General features: G+C 43.1%; 1 protein-coding gene across 6 annotated transcripts in view; it reads right to left on the bottom strand.

Annotated features, from left to right (window-relative positions):
- Nucleotides 1-5,877: 5,877 nt before the first annotated feature.
- The window catches only part of LEKR1 (leucine, glutamate and lysine rich 1), a 73,172-nt gene continuing 57,342 nt past the window's right edge, over nucleotides 5,878-21,707 (bottom strand). For all 6 annotated transcript variants that reach the window (XM_053390351.1, XM_053390350.1, XM_053390353.1 and 3 more), the window contains 4 exons: nucleotides 19,406-19,499; nucleotides 15,859-16,014; nucleotides 13,490-13,789; nucleotides 5,878-6,619 (listed from right to left, as the gene is read on the bottom strand). In XM_053390351.1, the coding sequence (XP_053246326.1) occupies nucleotides 6,221-6,619; nucleotides 13,490-13,789; nucleotides 15,859-16,014; nucleotides 19,406-19,499 (949 nt within the window). In that variant the 3' untranslated portion in view covers nucleotides 5,878-6,220. The remainder of the gene's footprint in view (nucleotides 6,620-13,489; nucleotides 13,790-15,858; nucleotides 16,015-19,405; nucleotides 19,500-21,707) is intronic.

Here is a 21,707-nt window from a genome sequence, read left to right as displayed (position 1 = left end):
ACCTTTTAATATTTTAATGCTTTGATTAAAAACAACCACCGTTTCCCCCCTGGAAATGTCTCCGTCTTCTTTAGGATGGAGCCTAGTAAATCATATGGAGGAACGCAATCGGTTGCCTTATATACTGAGTCAGACTTCTGGTCCCTCCAGCTCAGCATTGTGTACTCGGACTGGCAGCAGCTCTCAAGGGCTTTAGACAAGACTGTTTCCCAGCCCTACCTAGAGATACTGGGGATTAAAAAAGTACCTTTTGCATGCAAAGCGGATGTTCCACTGATGAGCAATGGCCAAACTTGAGTGGACTATAGAGATTTATGGCTTCCTAGTATGAGTTGTCTGGCAGAACATGGTATTACTGCTTGCCCCAGGAAATGCTGGCTGATCTGCAATCCTAGACTTTATCTCAATGTTGCTGAGGACTTCCAGTGTCAGGCCTTGGTAATCCTTTGCATACAGATGCTTCTCTTCTTGCAGTTTCAACTCCCCCTCGTAAATGGCTATGGGATTTTGCACAAGCGTCGAGCATTTGTAGAGGAGCATACTTGATTTGCACAGTAATGAAAGCAAACAAGATCCTGACCCCCATCTATGGGTACCATTTGTTGACTGCAAACGGCCGCAGGTGCCAAAACCAGACCTCCAGAATGAGACAGGTGGGGACCTCTTTACAATCAAGGCTTTTATTGCACTCTGACTTTCATACACAATCCTCCTTTTGAAACTTTGTTACACACACACACACACACGCAAAGAATCCGAGGAGAGCTTTAAAGACCTTTTCCCATCATGCTGTTCCCTGCAGCTGGCCTTTTGATTCGGAATGTGTTCAATGTAATCAAATGCCTATTTATGCTAAATTGTTCGTCAACTTTTTGCTGCAATTGAGACATTCAAAAGCTCCGAAATATCTCCAGCTGTAAACACGAACCCTGCCCCACACCTTGATGCCTGGAATCAATATGCCCCCCCCCTTTTTATCGCATCTGCAAGAAATAAACAAGACATTTTGACAAGCATCTCCTACCCAGGTTGCCCAGGATAATGCAGAGTGCATTGCATGTCCTTCCTTGAACTACAGCCAATAACGACCTCTAAAGTCTTTCCTTGACATTTTTATGGTTCCATTATGTCATCTTCATTATGCTCTCAGCAAGCTGATGTTTAGAATGGCCCCCAAGTAACTCGTTCCTTTTAATTAGAAGACTTAACAACCTACATTGTCGTTAAAGCATCGTGCTGAAGGACTGCTTGCGAGGTAATCAAGGAGAACCCAACATAATGGCAGCTGTGCCATAACTTGGGAGAAAAAAAATGCTCTTTCTCTAATTTTCTAACAAGAGCTGGACTCTGAATCATGCACCAAATATAATACCTAGTCCTGTTTTCAAGAAGAGATTGCAAGGTACAAAGACAGAACGGTATATGCTATGCCTTGCCGAAGGGAACCCATTATTCAAAGAATACGTTCAAGTTTCCAAAATGAGCAGGATTTAGAGTGTAAAGGTTATTTAAACAATAATATGATGTGATGAAGGGACACGGGTGGCGCTGTGGGTTAAACCACAGAGCCTAGGACTTGCCGATCAGAAGGTCGGCGGTTTGAATACCCGCGATGGGGTGAGCTCCCGTTGCTCAGTCCCTGCTCATGCCAAACTAGCAGTTCGAAAGCACGTCAAGTGCAAGTAGATTAATAGGCGGGAAGGTAAACGGCATTTCTGTGCACTGCTCTGGTTTGGCAGAAGCGGCTTAGTCATGCTGGCCACATGACCTGGAAGCTGTATGCCGGCTCCCTTGGCCAATAAAGCAAGATGAGCGCAGCAACCCCAGAGTCGGCCACGACTGGACCTAATGGTCAGGGGTCCCTTTACCTTTACCTTTATGATGTGATGAATCTCTGGTAACAATATAATGTATGTCTAAGAAGGCAGTGCTGTCGGTTCACGCTGTGTCAGTCTCCTGCAGCGTGAGATGGAAGAAGCCATGCAGAGCTGTGCCCCCCCCCCAATTTTGCTGCCCGAAGAGACAAAATGGCAGCCACCGTTCCCCGCCTCACAAGCCAACCAAACTGATGGGTGAATCTTGCTTCAACGCAGAGGGACTGTGTCATGGCAGAAGGGTCCATTGGAGGGCACTGGGCAGGGCACACCCAGCTCTGTTTTCCTGCAAAGGAAAATGGCTGGGGAGGACTGAGGGAGAATGGCAGGACGGAAGGCACCACTATAGCTGCCTCTCACAAGCCCCAGCTCCTGCCACCAGAGGGATCTTGTTCATTTGGTCCACCGGTAGGGCTGGCCCTGGCAGAAACACCCCCACCCCTAATCTTTCCTCATTCCGAGCTGGACTTTGCAGCCAACTGCAGCCAGCATTTTTGCATGTGTGAAACCATTTGTGCTAATAACGCAGCACGCTGTGATCTTTGGGCTGATGCAGTCCAGAACTAGGTGTCTTTGGATAGGCTGTGCCGTATTACTAACCCTTTGGGGTAAAGAGTTTTGGGAGCCTATGAAAAAAACATTCTGTCCTGCGATAGGCACAGAGCGTTCACTAGTAACGTTGGGCTTTCATTCTGAGACTTGTGTTAGCGTCAGTCATCGTCCCTTAAGGAATTATGGAAATATTTTTAACTCCTTGGGTCTGCTTGCTCTGCATTAACTATAAAACGAACCTTTAACGGATGCTTGCTTGCTAGACTTAAAGCAGTGGCAAAACATCAAACAGCATGAGTTCCTGTACACGTCTCTCTACTTTCTGTTCTAATAATCGGGGAAATTTTGTTTCTCCCCCATTGCATATTCTAGTTTAAATAACGGCGTAACTCTGTAATAACAGGATATTTGCTGCCTTGTGGGTACAAAAAGAACCTCCTTTTATTTATTGAGAATGCAGGTCATTTATTATCCTGGTGCCAGTAGAAATTCATGACAAACACAGGGTTCTGGGTGGCTAGATTGTAATAACTCGATTTGTAACCCTATGTTTGCTCAGTGGACAGAAGAGTCTCTCTTGAGGGCTGGGCAGAGATAATGTAAAAAGGCAGTGCCTTGTTGGAGAGATTTTGTGTCTCATGTATTATCGAGTTGAGATTCTGGCATTGCAGGGGGTTAGACTAAATGACCCTGCGGGTGCCTTCCAACTCTACAATTCTATGGCCCAGGGAGGAGTTCATAATATGACATTGGGGGCTCAGGGTGTCCATTGCACAAATTGTACCTCCAGGAGAAACCTTCTGCCAAAAAAAGAAAAAGAAAAAGCCCCTTGGCAGAGAGCTTTTGAAACAACCTCTTTAAAAGATGGCGGTGATTATTATAATGTGCTTCAGAAAATGATGGATGCTGTTGAAGACTGAGCATAAATGAATACTCATTATTATTATTTGCTTCTGGAGCGTGTGCAACATACCAGGTACTTATGGGAGGAATAAATACCTTCCAGTTGCTGTAATCAAGAGCACATATTAGCAAAACAACAAGGCTTGTTGAAAGAAAACAGAATTCTGAATTGGTAGAGTGAACTACACCGCTTCAGACTGTAGGAGGCTGGGTGATTAAAAATAAATACGGTAAATTAACACTTCCAGGCCTAGCATGAGCCCAAAGCATTCCCAGTCAGATGCCAGGGCCTCAGGACCCAACTGTTGCCCAAGGGCCGCTGTTGCCCTGCCCAGCCCAGCCCAAGCCCCCTCTCCACTCCAGCACCAGGCAATCCACCGGCACAAGCCTGGGAGCTACTTTTCAGATTTCCTATGATGTCTCTGATGTGGGTATTTGGTCAGATCCCTCTTGGAAGGCAGGTGGAAGGAACTGTGCTCATCAGCCTGTCACTGAAGCCACTGATTTCGGAATAGGCCCATCCTCTCACCCCTTTAGCCCCCCACATGAAAAGCTCCCTGCAGCTGTGTTTATTAAAAGGTACTCTTCCCATTCATTTGCTGCTGCCTTTCCTGTTCCACCACTACTCTCCTCACCCCTCAGTCACCTTCCACAGAATCCCCGTTGTCCTTCCCTCCAAGTTTACCAAGCAGAAGCAGCAGTGGGGGTCCCCCCTCTCCCCCCCTTACATCTAGCCCACAGCTGGCAAGGCTCCAGGCAGCCACCATTTTATTTTCCTAAGACTGCTTCTGGGCCCACAGAACTGCCCCAGGACTGGAAGTGAAATATATATATATTTTAAATTGCAGGAGCGAGGTGCCACTTTAGGGATGGTTGGATCAACATAAAATGGCACCCTCCGTGCAACTACCAAAGCAGGAAATGCCTAATTAAAAATCTCAAGAGAGCCTTTTGCTGAATCGGGCTTGCTTCTGAGTAAATATTGTGGAAGGATATTTATTGGCTATGCTAGGGAGACAGGAATTGATGGAAAATATAGCACTGTATTAAGCGCTAATTCCACCTGCTAATTGCAGAAAAGCATCGCCTCAGCCGTAGAAGCAGCTCCACGGAGAATTCTTTCATGAAACATGCACTTAGGATAATATGACATGGCTTCTTTGCCTCCATCATGACTAATTAAATCCACTTAGTCCAGCCTAGCGGGTCCAAAGAACAGACTGATAAAAGGTTCTTATATTTCTGTCTAGTTAGAAGCTAGCGTCTTCCTGTATGCCCTGGAATAAAATATCCATCCTAATATAAAATACCTTGCAATATTTTCTGCCTCCTCCAGACATGCCTTGTTTTTTTCCTCTCATTCACTGGATTCATTAACCATGATTCCAGCTTCTTTTAGCTTCGGTCTTCAGGTAAAAGCAGAAAGGAATTAAAAGGAAACAATTCCTGTTTCATTCCGGCCTGAGATGGCACACACTTGTTAGTGAAATCTAGCTGCACCGCTGAGCAAAGCACTTAAAAGATACGAGTTACAGAGGGAGCCTTTTTTTTGTTTTTAAAATGTGCCTTTACTAAAAGGAACATTCCAGAATAAAACCATGCTCTTGTAATATGCTATTCTGCTGTCAAACAGTTTGTGCCACAAACAGTACCAAATCTGAAAGTGCCTTTGCTTAGTGAATAATATAACTGGCCACATGAAGAAGAAAACATTGTGATAAAGCTAGTTCTAGCTGATAGGATTCTTCATGTTTAATAGAATCTAGGTTTGATGGGGGCATCTCAGTAGAACACATATGGTTGGTACAGAGCAGTGGAGGTGTTGAAAATAAACACACACACTTTTGAACTTTTGAGACTATTGTTTCTGCTGCTTCCTGACACTCAGTTAGCAAAAACTTCCAACAATTTTGCTGTTATTATACAACTTATGACTGTTCAGCTCATCACTGAGCCACCGCCAACATCTTCAGGCGATTTGGCTTCCGCTCAGTGCAATGTTTTTAAAATTTTGCGGTAGTTTCCTTTGCCCCACAAGCAGTTTGTTTATTCCTCAGGCAAATATTCTGCTACCTCTCTTCATTCTGCAGTGCTTGGCTATTTGCACATCTAACCTCGAAGTCAGAATGAGAAATACTGGTCCTTTACGAATAGTATTTGTTTCAACAGAGCAATTCCACCACAGTACAATCATGCAAAGTAGGACAAAACCAGAGGTTGTGAGGTGGGGGGAAATTTTGCATGTTTTTATTAACTTTTTAACAACGGAGGCACACAGCATGAAAAATACCACTTCAGGATAGTGTAGGTGTGAAATACTTTAATCAATTTACTATATCCTCTGCACCTGTTGTAGAGAGGCCTCATTCTCATCGACGTGCTATACCTGTGTCTGCATCGTACCACTTCAGACTGAATACATATCCTGTACACACACAAATGTTTTAGCCCAGTCTTCTCCTTGCCACACTAGTTTTCTACATGCAGGGACAAGGCTAGGCTTGACACCCCTGACATCTACTTTGCTGTAGGGAAACATTCCCACTTTATCCTTTACGTGAAGCCCCATCTGCAGGCAGAAGCCCATACACAAGATTGCTACTTTAGTCAGAACCAGACCTAAGTCACCAGTATTTACTAAGCAAAATGCCGATTCATGATTTCAGTATAAAACATAAACACGTGTGAGATTAAAAACCACTGCTTAGCTTAATTTGATGTTGCTTGTATATAAAACAACAACACTCAGCGCTAGAAACAAGCTAATTGCCCGACAGTAAAATCTGGTATTTTCCCCTGTGGGCCACACTGAGGTGGCCTAATGACCTATGCCACTGTTTTTTCCCTGACTCTTCTCAATAAAAGAGAGAGAGAGAGCAGTCCTTGACTCATCACAGCTCACTCATCTGTCTTTTTAGAACTGCTGTGATTCTCTTCCTGGATTCATCTAGAGATGTTTTTCTGCTTGGGGACTGCAGAGCAGGCAGAGCAGGCAAGCTTGCGTTCATGCTGCTTTTGTACCTATTAGAGAGTGGTGCTTTAGTGGCTCTTGAAATCCCACAGTGTCCCGAGAATGTTATTCCTTTCCCACAGTTTGGGCTCCTCTGCCCGTGATTGCTGACCAATGCAGCGGAGGTTAGGCTGCCCTGACTGAGAGAACACTGTGACAATTGAAAGTTTCCACCGAGTTTCTTTAGCTCCATGACTTGTTCTTTGGCTTGAGCCAAGGCTTCGGTGAGCTCATACCGTTCCTCACACTCCCTGCGCACTGTGTCCTGGAGAAGAGCATTCTGCAAGCATAAAGAAGCACATATTTCATAAGGCATTTGTCAGGGAAGACAAAAAGGAAAGGTATAAATATTGTGTGCTTTCTTCTTAAAACGTAGAGGACTCAAGGAACAGAGTGCACAGGCGACTACGCATTATGTGCTGAAACGCTTGAAAACAGATAAGCAACGTATTCATGTCAGTAAAAGTATTGGCTGCTGCATTCTTCTGCCTTGGGTGTGGTGACAGAACATCTGTGCCTGGGATGCAGAGAGGTACTTTAGAGTTCAGATGCGCTCAGGGCTCTCTAAAACTGTCTTTCCTTTGAACAGTGCAGAGTGCCATGACGCATCACAAACTGCTTTTGAAACTCACCTCAGCTTCAAAAGATGTTTGCTTTTTTGGAAATGCTTGCTCCACTTGGTTCTTTGGCTAGACACAAAACTGTCCCTGGATACAACTTGATTAAAATACTATATACCACTGTTCATTTTTAAAAATACCAAATATACAAAAAGAGCCACATACTCAAAAGGTAACTTAGGCAAGAAGAATCTGCTGCACAAATATAAGATTGGGGGGGGGGGCAGACCTGGCTTTCCAGTAGTACATGTGGAAAGGATCTACGGGTCTTAGTAGTAGACCATAAACATAACAGGAGTCAACACTGTGATGCAGTAGCAAAAAATCTAAGGCTATTCTAACCGATGTATAGTGTCCCAATCAAGGGAAAAACAACAATTTTATTTATATGCCACCCATCTGAATGGGTTGCCTCAGCCCCTCTGAGTGGCTCCCAACAAAATATTTAAAATTCAATAAAACATCAAACATTAAAAGCTTCTCTATACAGGGCTGCCTTCAGATGTCTTCTAAAAATCAAATAGTTGTTTACAGTGGTACCCCGCAAGACGAATGCCTCGCTAAACGAAAAATGCGCAAGACGAAAGGGTTTTCTGATTTTTTAGCCGCTTCGCAAGACAAATTTTCCTATGGGCCTTTCTCGCAAAACGAATTTTTTTTTGAGTTTTTCCCCACAGGCTCCCTCTAAACTTCAGCGGAGCGGGGCGGGCTGGGAGGGAATCCCTTGGACCCCCGCCGGACTTCCCGCAGCTCTTTTGAAGTCCGGCGGGGGTGCAAGGGATTCCCTCCCAGCCGCCCGCCTTTAGAAGCGCTCGGGGAAAGCAGCGCGCTTCACTGCTTTCCCCAGAGTGCTTTTAAACGCGGGCGGCTGGGAGGGAATCCCTTGGACTTCACGCAGCTCTTTTGAAGTCCGGTGGGGGGAGAAGGGCTTTTCTTCCCACCGCCAGCCTTCAGAACAGCCTTCTGAAGGCTGGCGGTGGGAAGAAAAGCCGTTCTCCCCCCGCCTGCCTACAGAAGAGGTTCGAGGAAAGAGGCGAAGGAGCGCTGCCCCTTCACCTCTGTCCCCGGAGCTTGCCGTTCTCCCCCGGCCTGCCTTCAGAAGAGGTCCGGGGACAGACTGTCCCCGGACTTGATCTGAAGGCGGTCTCCATAGGAACGCATTAATTGATTTTCAATGCATTCTTATGGGAAACCGTGCTTCGCAAGACAAAAAACTCGCAAGAAGAAAAAACTCGCGGAACGAATTAATTTCGTCTTGCGGGGCACCACTGTATTTCCTTGACATCTGATGGGAGGGCGTTCCACAGGGTGGATGCCACTACCAAGAAGGCCCTCTGCCTGGTTCCCTGTACCTCCAGAAGGCCCTCAGAGCTAGACATCGGTGTCTGGGGTGAACGGTGGGGTTGGAGGTGGTCCTTCAGGTATACAGGACTGAGGCTGTTTAGGGCTTTAAAGGTTAATACCAACACTTTGAATTGTGCTCAGAAATGTACTGAGAGCAAATGCACCAGTGTTACCGTATTTTTTGCACCATAACACTCACTTTTTTCCTCCTAGAAAGTAAGGGGAAATATCTGTGTGCGTTATGGAGCGAATGCCTGCGGGTGGCGGGGGGGATCTGCTGCAGTTGTGAGCAAAGGATCCATGGTTCCCCTTCCTTCCCTCCTCTGTGGTTACATAGCATGGATCCACATGGATCCTCAGGATTTTTGCACTGGGCTACTCCAAACTCACTGTCAGATCACATGTCTGTGGCCACAGCATGAACCACAAAAATCATATATCCACTATTTTGTTTAGAATATTTTTTTTCTTGTTTTCCTCCTCTAAAAACTACGTGCGTGTTATGGTCTGGTGCGTGTTATAGAGCGAAAAATACGGTATATGGTCCTTGGCAGTAATCCTTTGTATGCGAGTTGTGATATTGTTGAGTGTGAGTAGTTTATGTTTGAGTGGCTGGTCGATAAGACAAAATGTATGAGGCAGTGAAAGGTTCTGGTGGCCATGTGGACTGCTGAGTGAGATTGGCAAGTTGCATGAATGTGTGCTATATTGCTTGAATAATCTTCATTATGCTGCCTTCTTAATGCTCTCTGGTTTTATCTATATGGATATTCTTTGTACATCTGTTCTCTTGTGTAAATTATTTGACATGGTTTTTATTGTACAGTGGTACCTTGGTTTAAGAACAGCTTAGTTTATGAACAACCTGGATTAAGAATGCTGCAAACCCGAAAGTAGGTGTTTTGATTTGTGAACTTTGCCTTGGAATAAAAACACGTTCCGCTTCCTGTTGAGTGTGTTCCATTTTTAAATTGAGTCCCCCGCTGCTATGGCAAAGCATGCCTTGTTTTAAGAATGCTTTGGTTTAAGAAAGGACTTACGGAATGGATTAAGTTCGTAAACCAAGGTACCATTGTACTTATTATGTGTGTGTATATGTTTGTGTGTGTCATTCATACACACACACTCTCTAAATTGTCTGTAAATTAAATAAACAAAAAATAAACAAGACAAATTATGTCTATACCATTCATAATTTTATAAATCTGCCCTGAGTTGTCCATTTTATTTTCAACCACTTTTCTCAACAGAATTGCGGTTAAGGTTAAATGAGAAAAGGATGATAATGGTAGAGGAAAATATCCACAATGATACTAGATATTCAAGCTGCATTTAAGTTAATAAATGGAGCAAAACCCTTTTTCCTGAGTTATAGTGCGTAACCCAGCATTAAGAATTATACTGTGCAAGCCACATTGAACTGAATGTCAGTTGGATGCCTTTTCCAGCAACTGTATAGCACTTAGATTTGCTGACAACAGAACTGCAAAGGCCATATATCCGCGCCCCCCCCCCAGGAAGCTCACATGGTTCAGAAATGTCTTTGGCGATGTCTATGTGCCTCAAGCCCTTGGAAGGAGTGAGTTGGAATTTTTTTAGCACACACGTCTACCTTCACCTTGATTGCAGCAAGACCGCTCATCTTTAAATAGATCCAAGGGCGTGGCTTCTGTCCGATGCCCGGACGTGGGCTAGGACCATGCCATGACCCCTATGGGGACCCCTCGGGTGCCCCCATTTGATGTAAGTTATAGGGCTCCTCTTATTGGTGGTTTACTCTTAGCTGGACTCCCTGCAGACAGGTGGGAGTCGAAATACAGCCTGGCTTCACCCAATGCCTAAACCAAATCACTCACATCTGTAACCAATAAAATTGTGGCCTATTTGAACCCATAAGCCAAAATACTTGTGTACATGTGTTTATTATCTACTAGGGAAATGTGGGTCATGGGGCCTTGGCATGCAATAACCACTGAGAATTAAGGGCTGGAAAAGTGTTAGATGGTTTTGCATTTTATAAAGAATTAAAAGCAAACAAACCCCAACAGAGTCAAGGACATTGTGAAGGATCTGATTCTAAATTATGACCTCAGTCTGATTTCATTAGTAGTCCTATTTCAATCTGAATCTGAATAATGAGGTCTTATTTTAGTATGAATCCAAAATAAGACCTTGTTGAGAGAGACGAAATCACATCAAGCAATTTAAAAATATTTAAAAGCAAAGGTAGTACTAAAATATTTAAAGGTGATATATTCACTCTTTCATCAATACCCCAAAATTGACCGGCTCCCATCCTGCAAGCAAGATCCAGAAAGTTTGGGGCAAGAAATAAACTGAACAGCCTCTGGTTGCAAATGTCTATTTGAATGGCTCAACTTTTCCACCTTTCAGTGGGAGACAGGGGGGCATATGGTACAGTCTCAGAGATAAACATATTTATTTTAGTAGCAGAGTTTTATGATGAGCTAAAAAGCTACCCAAACTCACATGGGTCAGTACCATATGGCCTAGTTGTATCTGTTTATGTTTGCTCTCAATTTGATATTGTATTTAGCAAAATTTTGGGTTGTTTTTTTAAAAAAAAGATATGAATCAAGGACTTGCTCTCTTATTGACTGCAGAACATCATTAGGGTGGTCTGCGCCATTAACAGTTGTATAGGAGAGGAAATTTCAGCAGGAGTAGCTTGCACCTGTCTACCTTCGTTCTAATGCCACACAAAGGGAAATATTTGGATTGTGGAGATTTAGCAAAACATGCCATCATTTTACCCAAACAAAAGGATAAAACCTAACCCTCATGCTTCGATCTCTTTCCCCTAGGACTAGGATAGTGAACCTGTGGCCCTTCAGTTGTTGTTGGACTACAACTCCCATCCTGGCTGGCCATCAGCTGGGGCTGATGGGAGTTGGTGTCCAACAACATCTCGAGGGCCACAGGTTCCCCATACCTGATTTTTGTTTCTATCCATTGATCAGTACTGTGGCAGAGGATCTCACTACGGTCCCTATCTGAATTGCCCCTTTGCATCCATGCTGGCTATGCATGTTTAGAAAAGGGCTTATTCACATGAGGGCTAAAGACATTAATATTGTCTTGTTTGGCCCTTAGCTTGCCTTATCTGTAGTACCCTTTCCAAAATATGGCATGAATTTGTAGAAAGGGATGTAATCACCCTGAGATGGCCTATGTCCCTGCATAGGCTTATCTTGCCTGATCTTAGATGGCTGCCATTTTGTGAACTCTTTTTGCTTTTGGTGTTTGGCTTCTCAGATGTTTCATACTCTCAGGAATCTGAGCTATTTAAATCTTTTTAAAAGAAACCTCCCAGTTCTTAGCCTCTTTTTGGGTGTATTAGTGTTTTGATTTTTCCACTGTTTAATTATTTTATTATAAGCTACCTTGGGCATTTTTAAAAACCGAAAACTGGGGTACAAATTACTTTTAATAAGTAATCCAATCAGTTGTCACAAGGAAAATTAGCACGTCCCATTTGGATTGATAATTTTTGACATCTGGCTCATAATTCCCACCCACAGCTGAGTCTTTGGGGTTTATTCTATTTTGGCATATTCTATTTCGGAATGTCTTGTTCTGGCCTATGTACTACTATTCCTACTATATTTTGCAAGATTCAAGGTCACTACCACAGTCTGACTGAACTTGACAGCTACATTTCACAGGGCACTTTTATTGTGTCTGGGGCGCTTTGTCTGCGGCTAGCAGAGAACTCCCTGGAGACTTCAAAAGGATATGTGCTCTTTGTTGGAAGAGAAGCGGGAGCAGGGAGAAATGTGGACACAGCTTCTGTTGAGGGTCATGTGCAGAGTGGGACAACCTTGGTCAATCTGCGGCCCTGACACTGCTACCACAAAGGATGCCGTCACCCTGGGGCCAGACTACACTCATTCAGGAATGATGTTGCCATGCATTTTCCTGCATCATTGCTGCTGTTTCTACGGGCTGATAAAATTCCATGAATATGTCCCAAGAGAAAGGTTTCCTTAGATCCTCATACTCTTGGGCTTGGTTCAATTCCCTATATTCCTGGTTGTATCCTGCAAACCAGACATGCTCGAGGGATGACACACAATGGCTCATCACTTGATGGCAGCAACACTCAAATGTGTGAAAGTCACTGCAGCTCAAATGCTACACAAAGATGTACCTCTTCCAAAAAATTTGTTTCGTCTGACATGACACTTATCAGTGGAGCCAGTTCTATTCAGACAACTATGGGTGCTTTCAAGTGCCGAGCAATGATACCTTTTTGCATGTTGCTCTGAACATTTGAAAGTCAGCAGCATTGTGCAGTGTCCCTGCTCTAGACATTCCTGTGCCTGACTGTTTGCAAAGAACTTGGTTGGCATCCATCTGTCTTGGGAGATAATGGAGTGCGCTTTTGTGGGTGAAAACAAACTGTTGGAAGGTTACAGTGTCTGCTGTGGCTTTAGAGACCAATATGGGAGAGACATGTTTTGTTGTAGCTAGGGCAGATGAAGGCATCTGGTTGTGCTGCTACAGATGCACCATGGTATTTCTTCTCTCTGCGCTCCTCCCAACAAATAACTTATGCATGTACTATGGTATACTTGTAGGGCTTTCTGGGAAAGCGGGTTTCTTAAGTATTGGAGGACGCGGGGAAAACCCTACTACACTGATGCAGACAGTCAAATGAGCATGTAGAATTTGGGAGCCAGGTCAGTATGTGCAACCCCACTCCCCTCTTCCACATGTTCAACATAATGGGCTTAACAATCCTAATGCAACAAACCACTGTTTGTTCAACCAGGAACAAGCTCTGTGCCTGATGTTCCCTCCATCTCTTCCATTGTGTCTTAACTGAATACTTCCTTATTTCTTAACACAGTTTCTCATGATGTCCAAACCAGGAAACTGGTTTTGGTTTTGAAAGATCCCTACATACCAGGACATCAAAACACAAGTTGATATTGGTTAGATATTCTAGTTTTTGGCTCTGATGTCCTGGACGAACACGTACACATTAAGCAACCAGGAAGGTACACAAGAGAGGAGGAAAAGGTTGGGGAAGAAAGACTGTGCAGGTTCATGGCTTGCTCCCTAGTTTGTTGGACTAGGATGGTTAGGTCTCAACCAAGACAAGGCACGAAAAGGACTTAAGAGATGAGACATTCAATTGTGAACCCTGGTTGAATTCATACCTCCTCTTGAACCTGACTCATTTTCTGAATCAACTGCGTTTGCTCTTGAGTCAGTTTTTCCAGCTCATAAGTTTTCTTCTTTATTTCTTCTCTCATGTCTTCTGTCACTGAATGATGGGCGCTCTGTTCCTCCTGCAGCTGGAGCTCAAGCACAGCAACTTGTTTTTTTAAACTTTGCCATTGCTCCTCTCTCTCTCGGTGCTTCTCTGTAAGCTTGATCTGGGCTTCACAGAGCTTCTTTTCAAGGGTGCCCACTTCCATCTTCAGGCTATTTGTGGCACTTGATATCAATGCAGGTATCTGAAAGACAAATAATGACATTCCTCGGTTTGCAAGGCGTGATGGCAAGGCACCTCTTTGGTTAAACACATTTTCAATAAGGTTAAGTGAGGTTTCAAAAGACAGAGAAAGATGTGAAATCATCACTTCATAAATCAGCACTGCTAACAATAGTTCAGATAAAATGTGTGGCCTTTTTTTCTTTAAAAAGGGGTGGGTTTTTCCCAGTTTATTGTGGACTCGATGCTTGCACATTTTACACCGTGGACCCACACAATATTGTCTTTCTTAAAATGCCATTAAGTATTATTTTCCCATTTAATCAAGATTTACCTTTTCAGGGGGGAAAACTAGATGTTGAAAGTAAAAGCAGAATGGCATATCTGGTTTAAAGTGGGGGCACAGCATCTTGATGAGGATAATGTTTTGTGGAAGATGCCAAAAATATGCATTATTATTATTATTATTATTATTGCCTCACCTTTTTCCTAATGGGACTCAAGGTGGCTTAAAGATAAAAACAAGAATTGCAAAAAAATAGTAAATAATAATTAAAAGCAATTAAACCATGACAGAATTAAAACTATATACATATATAATATCTGTTTAAATCCAAGTCCACAATAAACAGCTGTGTGGGCACGCCTGTTCTTTATGTAAGTGTATTACAGCAATAGGACAAGATCACAAATGAATGAACAAGGAATATTTATTATGTTATATATTTTATTCATTAATTTACTTTGTTTTCCAATAAACGAATAAAATAAATGGTGAAGAACTAAAAAGATCCATAAATAATGTAGTAGAAAAGTTTTAAGTATCCAGAAGTCAGCATTGAGATAGAAAGTTTTGCTCACAGAAAGCCTTGCAAAGCAAGCAAGCAAGCAAGCAAACAAACAAACAAACAAACAAGCCTTTGTGACATGTCTGAAGACTCTGTGTGAGGTGGGGATGTTAGCTGCTGGATTTTCTCAGAGAGGCAGTTCTATAATGGAGCCTGTCCATGGAGCCTGACCCTGTTCCCGGTCACTGCCAGTCTGATCTTAACAAATGACAAGGTCTCCAAAGCAGATCCTGCTTCTCAAATCCAGAAATTCTGAGCTGATCCTTGCCAAGTGAGCTGCAGTGCTGCACAAAGGCATGGCGGGGACTGTGAGAGAAGTTAGTGGCTGTTCCCCTCTACAGAGGTGGCTGCCAATGGCTTCTCAGCTCCCTTTACTGTTCTGGTCTTCCTTAGGGTTGCTGTATTTCGAAAAATGAAAATTCAGACACAAAAGTTGTTGAGGGGTTTTTTTTGGGGGGGCAAAGTTGCTATATACGCTCAGGTTTCCCTGGACATTTTTACTGATTTCTGCAAATTCCGCCCAGACGCTGTTTCTGACGGGCGAATCCCGGCTATGACCAGAAAATTCTGGACATATGACTGCACATTCTTTTATCATTTGATAATCAGAATTTACTTCAAGCACATAGACATGTGAGAATTACCCTGTTTACATGATCAGTTTTCCTGGGACAGTCACGATAGAAGTCACTTTGGACTCTTTGAAGTATCAGCCTCAAGGGCCAGAGCTCAAGAAGTAAAATGAATGGAAAGAGGGTTCCTGACTCATTTCTTTTCTGAAGTGGGATAAATGTGTTTAACAGCAGAGCTGCTGCCTCTGATGGATGGATTTCACAGTCACACAGAAGAACATTGTGATCTGTAAAAGTCCGAAGGGAGTCACAAAAGGGTGTGCCTGAGACTCCCAGGGATTCCTCAAATTTTGTAGACAGGATTACAACTCAGAAATGACAATCTGGGCGTCTTGACTCTATAAACAAGTCCAGTTTGAGCAACATGCTGTAACTAAAACACTCTTTTGCTGCTTGCCCATGTCAACAATAACTATTGATTCTGGGATTGTTTATTGATGTCAGCTCTAAATCTGCAAAACCTAGACTGTGACACTGTTTGTGTCTAACACCCTGACTGTGTGTAACTGCCCCATGGTATCATTTGATCTACATGATGAAATTAAGTGAATTCCCCCCTGCCCAGTGCATTTGTCAAAATCCCAAAGCAGTTTATTTCTAGTTGCTAAAACCTTAAGGTGTAGCTGGTCATCATGATCTTTCTGATATTTTGCAATCAATTCCTGATGCTTTTGTTTCTCAATTTCTAGTTCCATTCTGGCTTCCTCTTTGAGGCTGAGAATCTCCTCTTTGTGATGAGCTTGTTCCTTTGCTCTATCAGCTTTGATCTAGAAAGCAAAAAACCTGGGTGTCAGTAAGTATCTGTTCAACTCGTGTCTTGTTTTACATTGAATGTACAGGCACCCAATTCAGAAAAAGGTGGTGGTAAAAAATTATGTTCATCAAGATGAACAGCCTTTATGTATCTATTTATATCTATACATTTTCATTAGTATGAAATATACAAAGCATGCAAAACCATAATATATATATAACGCTAATCACAGAGAAATATAAAAGCTATCAGCAATATTGTATGAATACACACAGATATAGATAGCTGTTGTTGCCATCTGAAGTGCCTGATGCACCACTGGTCTCTAAGCTTCACACAGCCAGCTAATCTTATGCATGTTTACTTGGAAACAAGTACCTCCCTGCTTGATGATGCTCAATTCCAGTTAGTGTACATAGGACTGCAGTCTAAGCTCCATTCCAATTGTTTTCAATAGAACTTAAGTGCATGCCAACACATTGTTTTGAATGATCTGAATATGGGTTGTATTGCTAAGAGTAAATCATTAACACAGTGATTTTGCCTAAAGAGTTGCCTAAATGGGTTCAGGGATTTGTTCCCTGATGACTCTCGCCTCCAAAATGCAACACCCCTCAGAGCTAGAAGGCAATGCAAAGAAACAGCTTGAAGCCAGTCTGAAGAACGAATTTGGGGAGAGGGAATGGTGGGACATTTGTCTGTGGAAGGTGAAGTAAGGGCTCTTTCTGGATATCTTAAAAACTGTTAAACACGTCTCTTTGCTTCCATTTGCATAGGTGAAAATAGTCTCCACTATTCTTTCCCCCTCTCTCCCAACAGAACCTAAGCTCTATAACGTAACCTCAGGAATTTCTCATTGCTCAAGGAAGTGAGAGCACACCCAGAACTTTTGCTTGCTCTGAAAAGCATTATTTCGATTATATCTCAAAGGCAAATTAGCAGAATGACTGGAGCCCACACAAAAGGATGGTCTCGTTATTGCAGCTTTCTAATCAGAGATTCACACCTTGGCGCACTCTCAAGCTCTCATTATGAGAATTTCATGAACATTTACGAGAAATGTCAACATTTTTTAGCACAGAAAAGCAGTGGGGGAGATCCAGCCTTTCAACCTGGCAGCTGTACGGATTTGGCCAAGAAGGCAGTTTGGTGCAAGCCATACCCACGTTCCCCACACTTGATATAATGTCAAATGTGGAGCAAGCTGAAGACACAGGTGAAAAGGAACACGGCGGCAAAGGACTATCAGGAGTCTTTAAATGCTCCTTCAATAGTTCCTTGGCAGGCAGGGCTTATACTTGATGCCTTTTAAATGTGCCCTTGCCCTCTGCTATGCTCATTTTGCTGGGCTGATGCCCAACCTAGAAAGAACCCCAACCCCAGTCAAATTGAGTACTGCTGGACATCTCTTTGGGGAAAGAGGGGAGCACAGCCTCAGCTCCCAGATCGGGCTTTTTAACCCTGTGAAATGTGTGGGCCCATTCTGTGTATACTTCTTACAAATCAGGATAATTGTGCTTTTCCTATCAGGACATCACCTCTGTGCTGGTAAAGAAGTGGACCTCATCACTGCTGAAGTCCAGCACAAGTGTTTATTATATGTTGCGTGTGCAGGTCAGGGAAGTGGCTGAAGTACACTTAAAACATTACCAACAGGGGTCTGAAATGAAAGTTGACTGGCAGTATTGACACATCACTGGAAACTACTCTCAGGATGAAAATGTTTCCCATTTAGCAAATACCTGAAATCAGGGGAACTAATAACCATAATAATGAGGATTCTGAAAGACATTTCTCAATTATCTTGTTCAAGTTACATAGCAACAATTGATTTCTTCTACTTGCAGAGCATTTTTATAATTCCGTGCATTAAATGCCAAAACACCACTTGAAGCAACTTAATTTTAAAAGAGATTTTTTTCCCATTTAACAAAACATGTGGATTGATTTTTTTAAAAAATAAAGGGAACACATTATGCCTATGTAATGGCACAATGACCCAAGAAAAATACAGCAACATCTCTTTGGTCTGATGAGAGAATTTTCAGAACACTTGACATTCAGCACATTTTAATACTGGTTAGCAAATCTAAGTGCTGTCTCTTATTTCTGTTAGTTCTTTATCCATTTTAAATGTCAAGCTGCACAACAAATTCTGGTGGTGCAAACAGAGTGACCTCATGCTAAAATTATATCCTATATGTGAGAAATTAAGTTGTTTAGGACAGCTTGATATATTTATTAATAAAAGCCTAAAATGATGATGAATGTGTATAATCTGTGCCTACTGGGATAAAAGATGTGAACATTAAGAGCCTGGCATTGAAAGCTTGGGGTTTAATGACCAATCATGAGTAAAGAACATAAGTAGACTTTTGAGGAAGTTGTTTGAAACAAAAGATTGCAGATCCCTCAGCCCAGACACCTGAATAGAAGACAGAGAACAGGTGTCTAATATGGAACTTATTCACATAGTCAAGTCTGTAGATGAGCCATTGTATGTTTGTTATAATCATGAAAACGAGGCACCACAGAAAGAACCTGCAAAAAACCCCGATGGCATTCAGTGGAGTAAGTTCACACATTCAACCAAGTAACCAAGTGATGCATGTGTGAACTGCTCAAAGAGGGTTTTAAAAAGCGGCATATCAACACGTCTGAGGTTTATTGCATGAACAAGCAGTGTGGTTTGCAAGAAGTGGAGGAGACCAACAGCAGATTCTTCACCGTGAGAAAGAGTTCAAAAGGAGACTTGCCACTTTGATACTTCAGTAATTAAGCAATATATAAATACCTTAAACAAACAAACAAATTGTCAGGACTTTCCATAGCCAGTCAATAGGTGACACAGTTCTGCTTGTATTAGATTAGGAACTGGAGGAAAGTTGGGCACTAATATTTTCAGGAGGTCCCACGCTAGTGTATAGAGCTGCGTTTGCCTGTTGCCCTGCAGATTTTTTTGACTACAACCCCCACCACACCTGAGGGCACCAGGCTGGCAAAGGCTGATGCAGAGGGTCTGAGACATGTTTTGCAAAGAACACACAAAATGGCAGTGGAAGTGTGCTCCCTGGTCACATAATGGCTGAATATTTTGAGTCATGTGTTTTATAGCATTGGGTCTTTAAGCAGAATTGCTAAACCCTGCCTCTCCTGCTTTTACATTCACTATGTTTTTTTAAAATGCCATACGCTGCCGTGTTTCTGTGGAGTTGTATGTTGGAATAAACATTTTAAATAAATAAATCAGTATTTTTTTGTACAGTAACCTTAATTTTGGATGAAAAAAGATGAAAGCGTAGCTGAACAGAAGCTGTTAGGAAATGAGTGTCGGGCACATTTGCCTGACAACTGACTGAAGTTGGAGAAAACAAATAAACGTGACACTGGAAATCCAGTATTACCTTTTCCTGCCAGTTCTTTTCCTTCAGCACCTTCTGCCTCAATGTTTCCTGCAGTTGCTCCATTCTGCTCCGATGGGAAATCAGCAGAGACTCCCTAAACATGACAAATATCCATGAACACCAGAGTTTCTATGGAAAGAGTGGGGGAAACCAGCTCTAGCTTATGAGATTTACCTTCCCTCTCACCATTCAACTACAATACATGCTCTCTCTTTCTAATTACCGTATTTTTTGCACCATAACACTCACTTTTTTCCTCCTAGAAAGTAAGGGGAAATGTCTGTGCGTGTTATGGAGGGAATGCCTACGGGTGGCGGGGGGGGGATCTGCTGCAGTCGTGAGCAGAGGATCCATGGTCCCCCTTCCTTCCCTCCTCCGTGGCTCACTTTGAAACAGCAAAGCGGGACAAGAGCCGCTGAGTGGGGAGGAGAGCGGGACAGAGAGCCTGCTTGCTTTAAAGGAGCAAAGCGGGAGAGGAGAGGAGCCGCTTACACGAGAGTAAGCAGCTCCTGTCCGGCTGGCTTCTTTAAAGCAAGCAGGCTCTCTGTCCCTCTCTCCTCCCCACTTAGCTCGCTACATAGCAGCAAAGTTTTTCAGCTCGCTAAGCCGGGGATGAGCGGGGAGGAGGGAGAAAAACAGAGCCTGCTTGCTTTAAAGGAGCAAAGTGGGAGGGGAGAGGAGCCTTCTCCCCTTAAATCCCTCTTCTTCATTATTAGCAGCATCCTTCTCCACACACCCCACGCGTACTCCTTCTCCCCTTAAACCCCTCTTCTGCATTATTAGCAGCATCCTTCTCCACACACCCCACGCGTGCTCCTTCTCCCCTTAAACCCCTCTCCTGCATTATTAGCAGCATCCTTCTCCACACACCCCACACGTGCTCCTTCTCCCCTTAAACCCCTCTCCTGCATTATTAGCAGCATCCTTCTCCACACACCCCACATGTGCTCCTTGTCCCTTGAGTGCTTTTCCTTCCCTCCCCACTTAAAACGTGGTTACAAAGCATGGATCCACATGGATCCTCAGGATTTTTGCATTGGGCTACTCTAAACTCACTGTCAGATCACATGTCTGTGGCCACAGCATGAACCACAAAAATCATACATCCACTGTTTCGTTTAGAATATTTTTTTTCTTGTTTTCCTCCTCTAAAAACTAGGTGCGTCTTATGGTCGGGTGCGTGTTATAGAGCAAAAAATACGGTAATTTTGTTTCCTATTACTGCAGTGGGCTCAGAAATCTAGTCAGAGCCCGTGTATGCTTCACACTGTAATTAAAAATATTGATGTAGTTGACTCCAACTCTCTCATGTACCGCACTGTATTTGTAATATTACTGATGTGCAATCTTGTGAATACATTGATGTAAAATACTTTTCTGTGCCTGAAATAATTTTCAGATCATATAACTGGATAAATATTGACATGTGTGGCATCAGATGCAGGCAAGGTGGGCCTGGCTTCACAAAAACAGCCTCGTGGGCCACATGCAAAGGCCTCAGCCCTGATTTCAAGGCTCTCATCATTCTTCATTCCTAGTCCTCCTTGGGCACAGAGGTCAAAGCAAGTACTAACATGCCCAGCCCCAATTAGATGGGAGCTGGTGGTGGTATGGGTACAATTTATATTCCACTCAACTATCTCCCAGAAAAGCAGCTTCTGCTATGGGAAGAAGGAAATGATTCTGATAGCCAGCTGATCCCCAGACTTAAAAGTGAGATCACTCTGTGACCTGCAGAGTATTCTGGGTGTGTTGCCCTGGAAAAGATTTTCCTTGATTTAAAGGAAGCTGGCAAGGGCTGGGAACACTTGTTCTAATTAAAATCTCATTGCTTGAAACGATGCCCGATAGATGCTCTGCAGGGTTCCTCTGAGTACACAGAGCTCTGTGCAAGAAGGTCTGTGAATTTTTGCAGTGTTAAGAGAAAGCACCAGCTTCTGCTTACATGAAGAACTGTGAATGTATCAGAGCCCTTGGTTGGTGCCACAGGGCAGAGGTGGATATGTTGTGATTGCTGATAGATCTGGATTGCAATCTACTCCTATCTGTTCCTGTAAAATGCCTCTTTGTCAGAAGGAGTACTTTCAACATTTATAGATGAAAAAATGAACATTGCAGGGAGAAAGAACACTCCTAGCATTTCTGTCCCAGCCAGTGAAACTTTATTCAATTAACTATACAAATAAATGTTTGCTAGCTTATGAAGGTCTGCTGTGGAGAGGTTTAGCAAGTGCAGCTTCTCCTGTGAAGCAAGAGCTTGCACTTGCTGGACTCCTAATTTCCATTACTACTGCACTGTTCT

The sequence above is a fragment of the Podarcis raffonei genome, chromosome 5 (assembly GCF_027172205.1).
Source record: "Podarcis raffonei isolate rPodRaf1 chromosome 5, rPodRaf1.pri, whole genome shotgun sequence".
Lineage (NCBI taxonomy): Eukaryota > Metazoa > Chordata > Lepidosauria > Squamata > Lacertidae > Podarcis > Podarcis raffonei.
The sequence above is the reverse complement of the archived record's forward strand: the minus strand, read 5'-3'. Positions and strand labels throughout refer to the sequence as shown.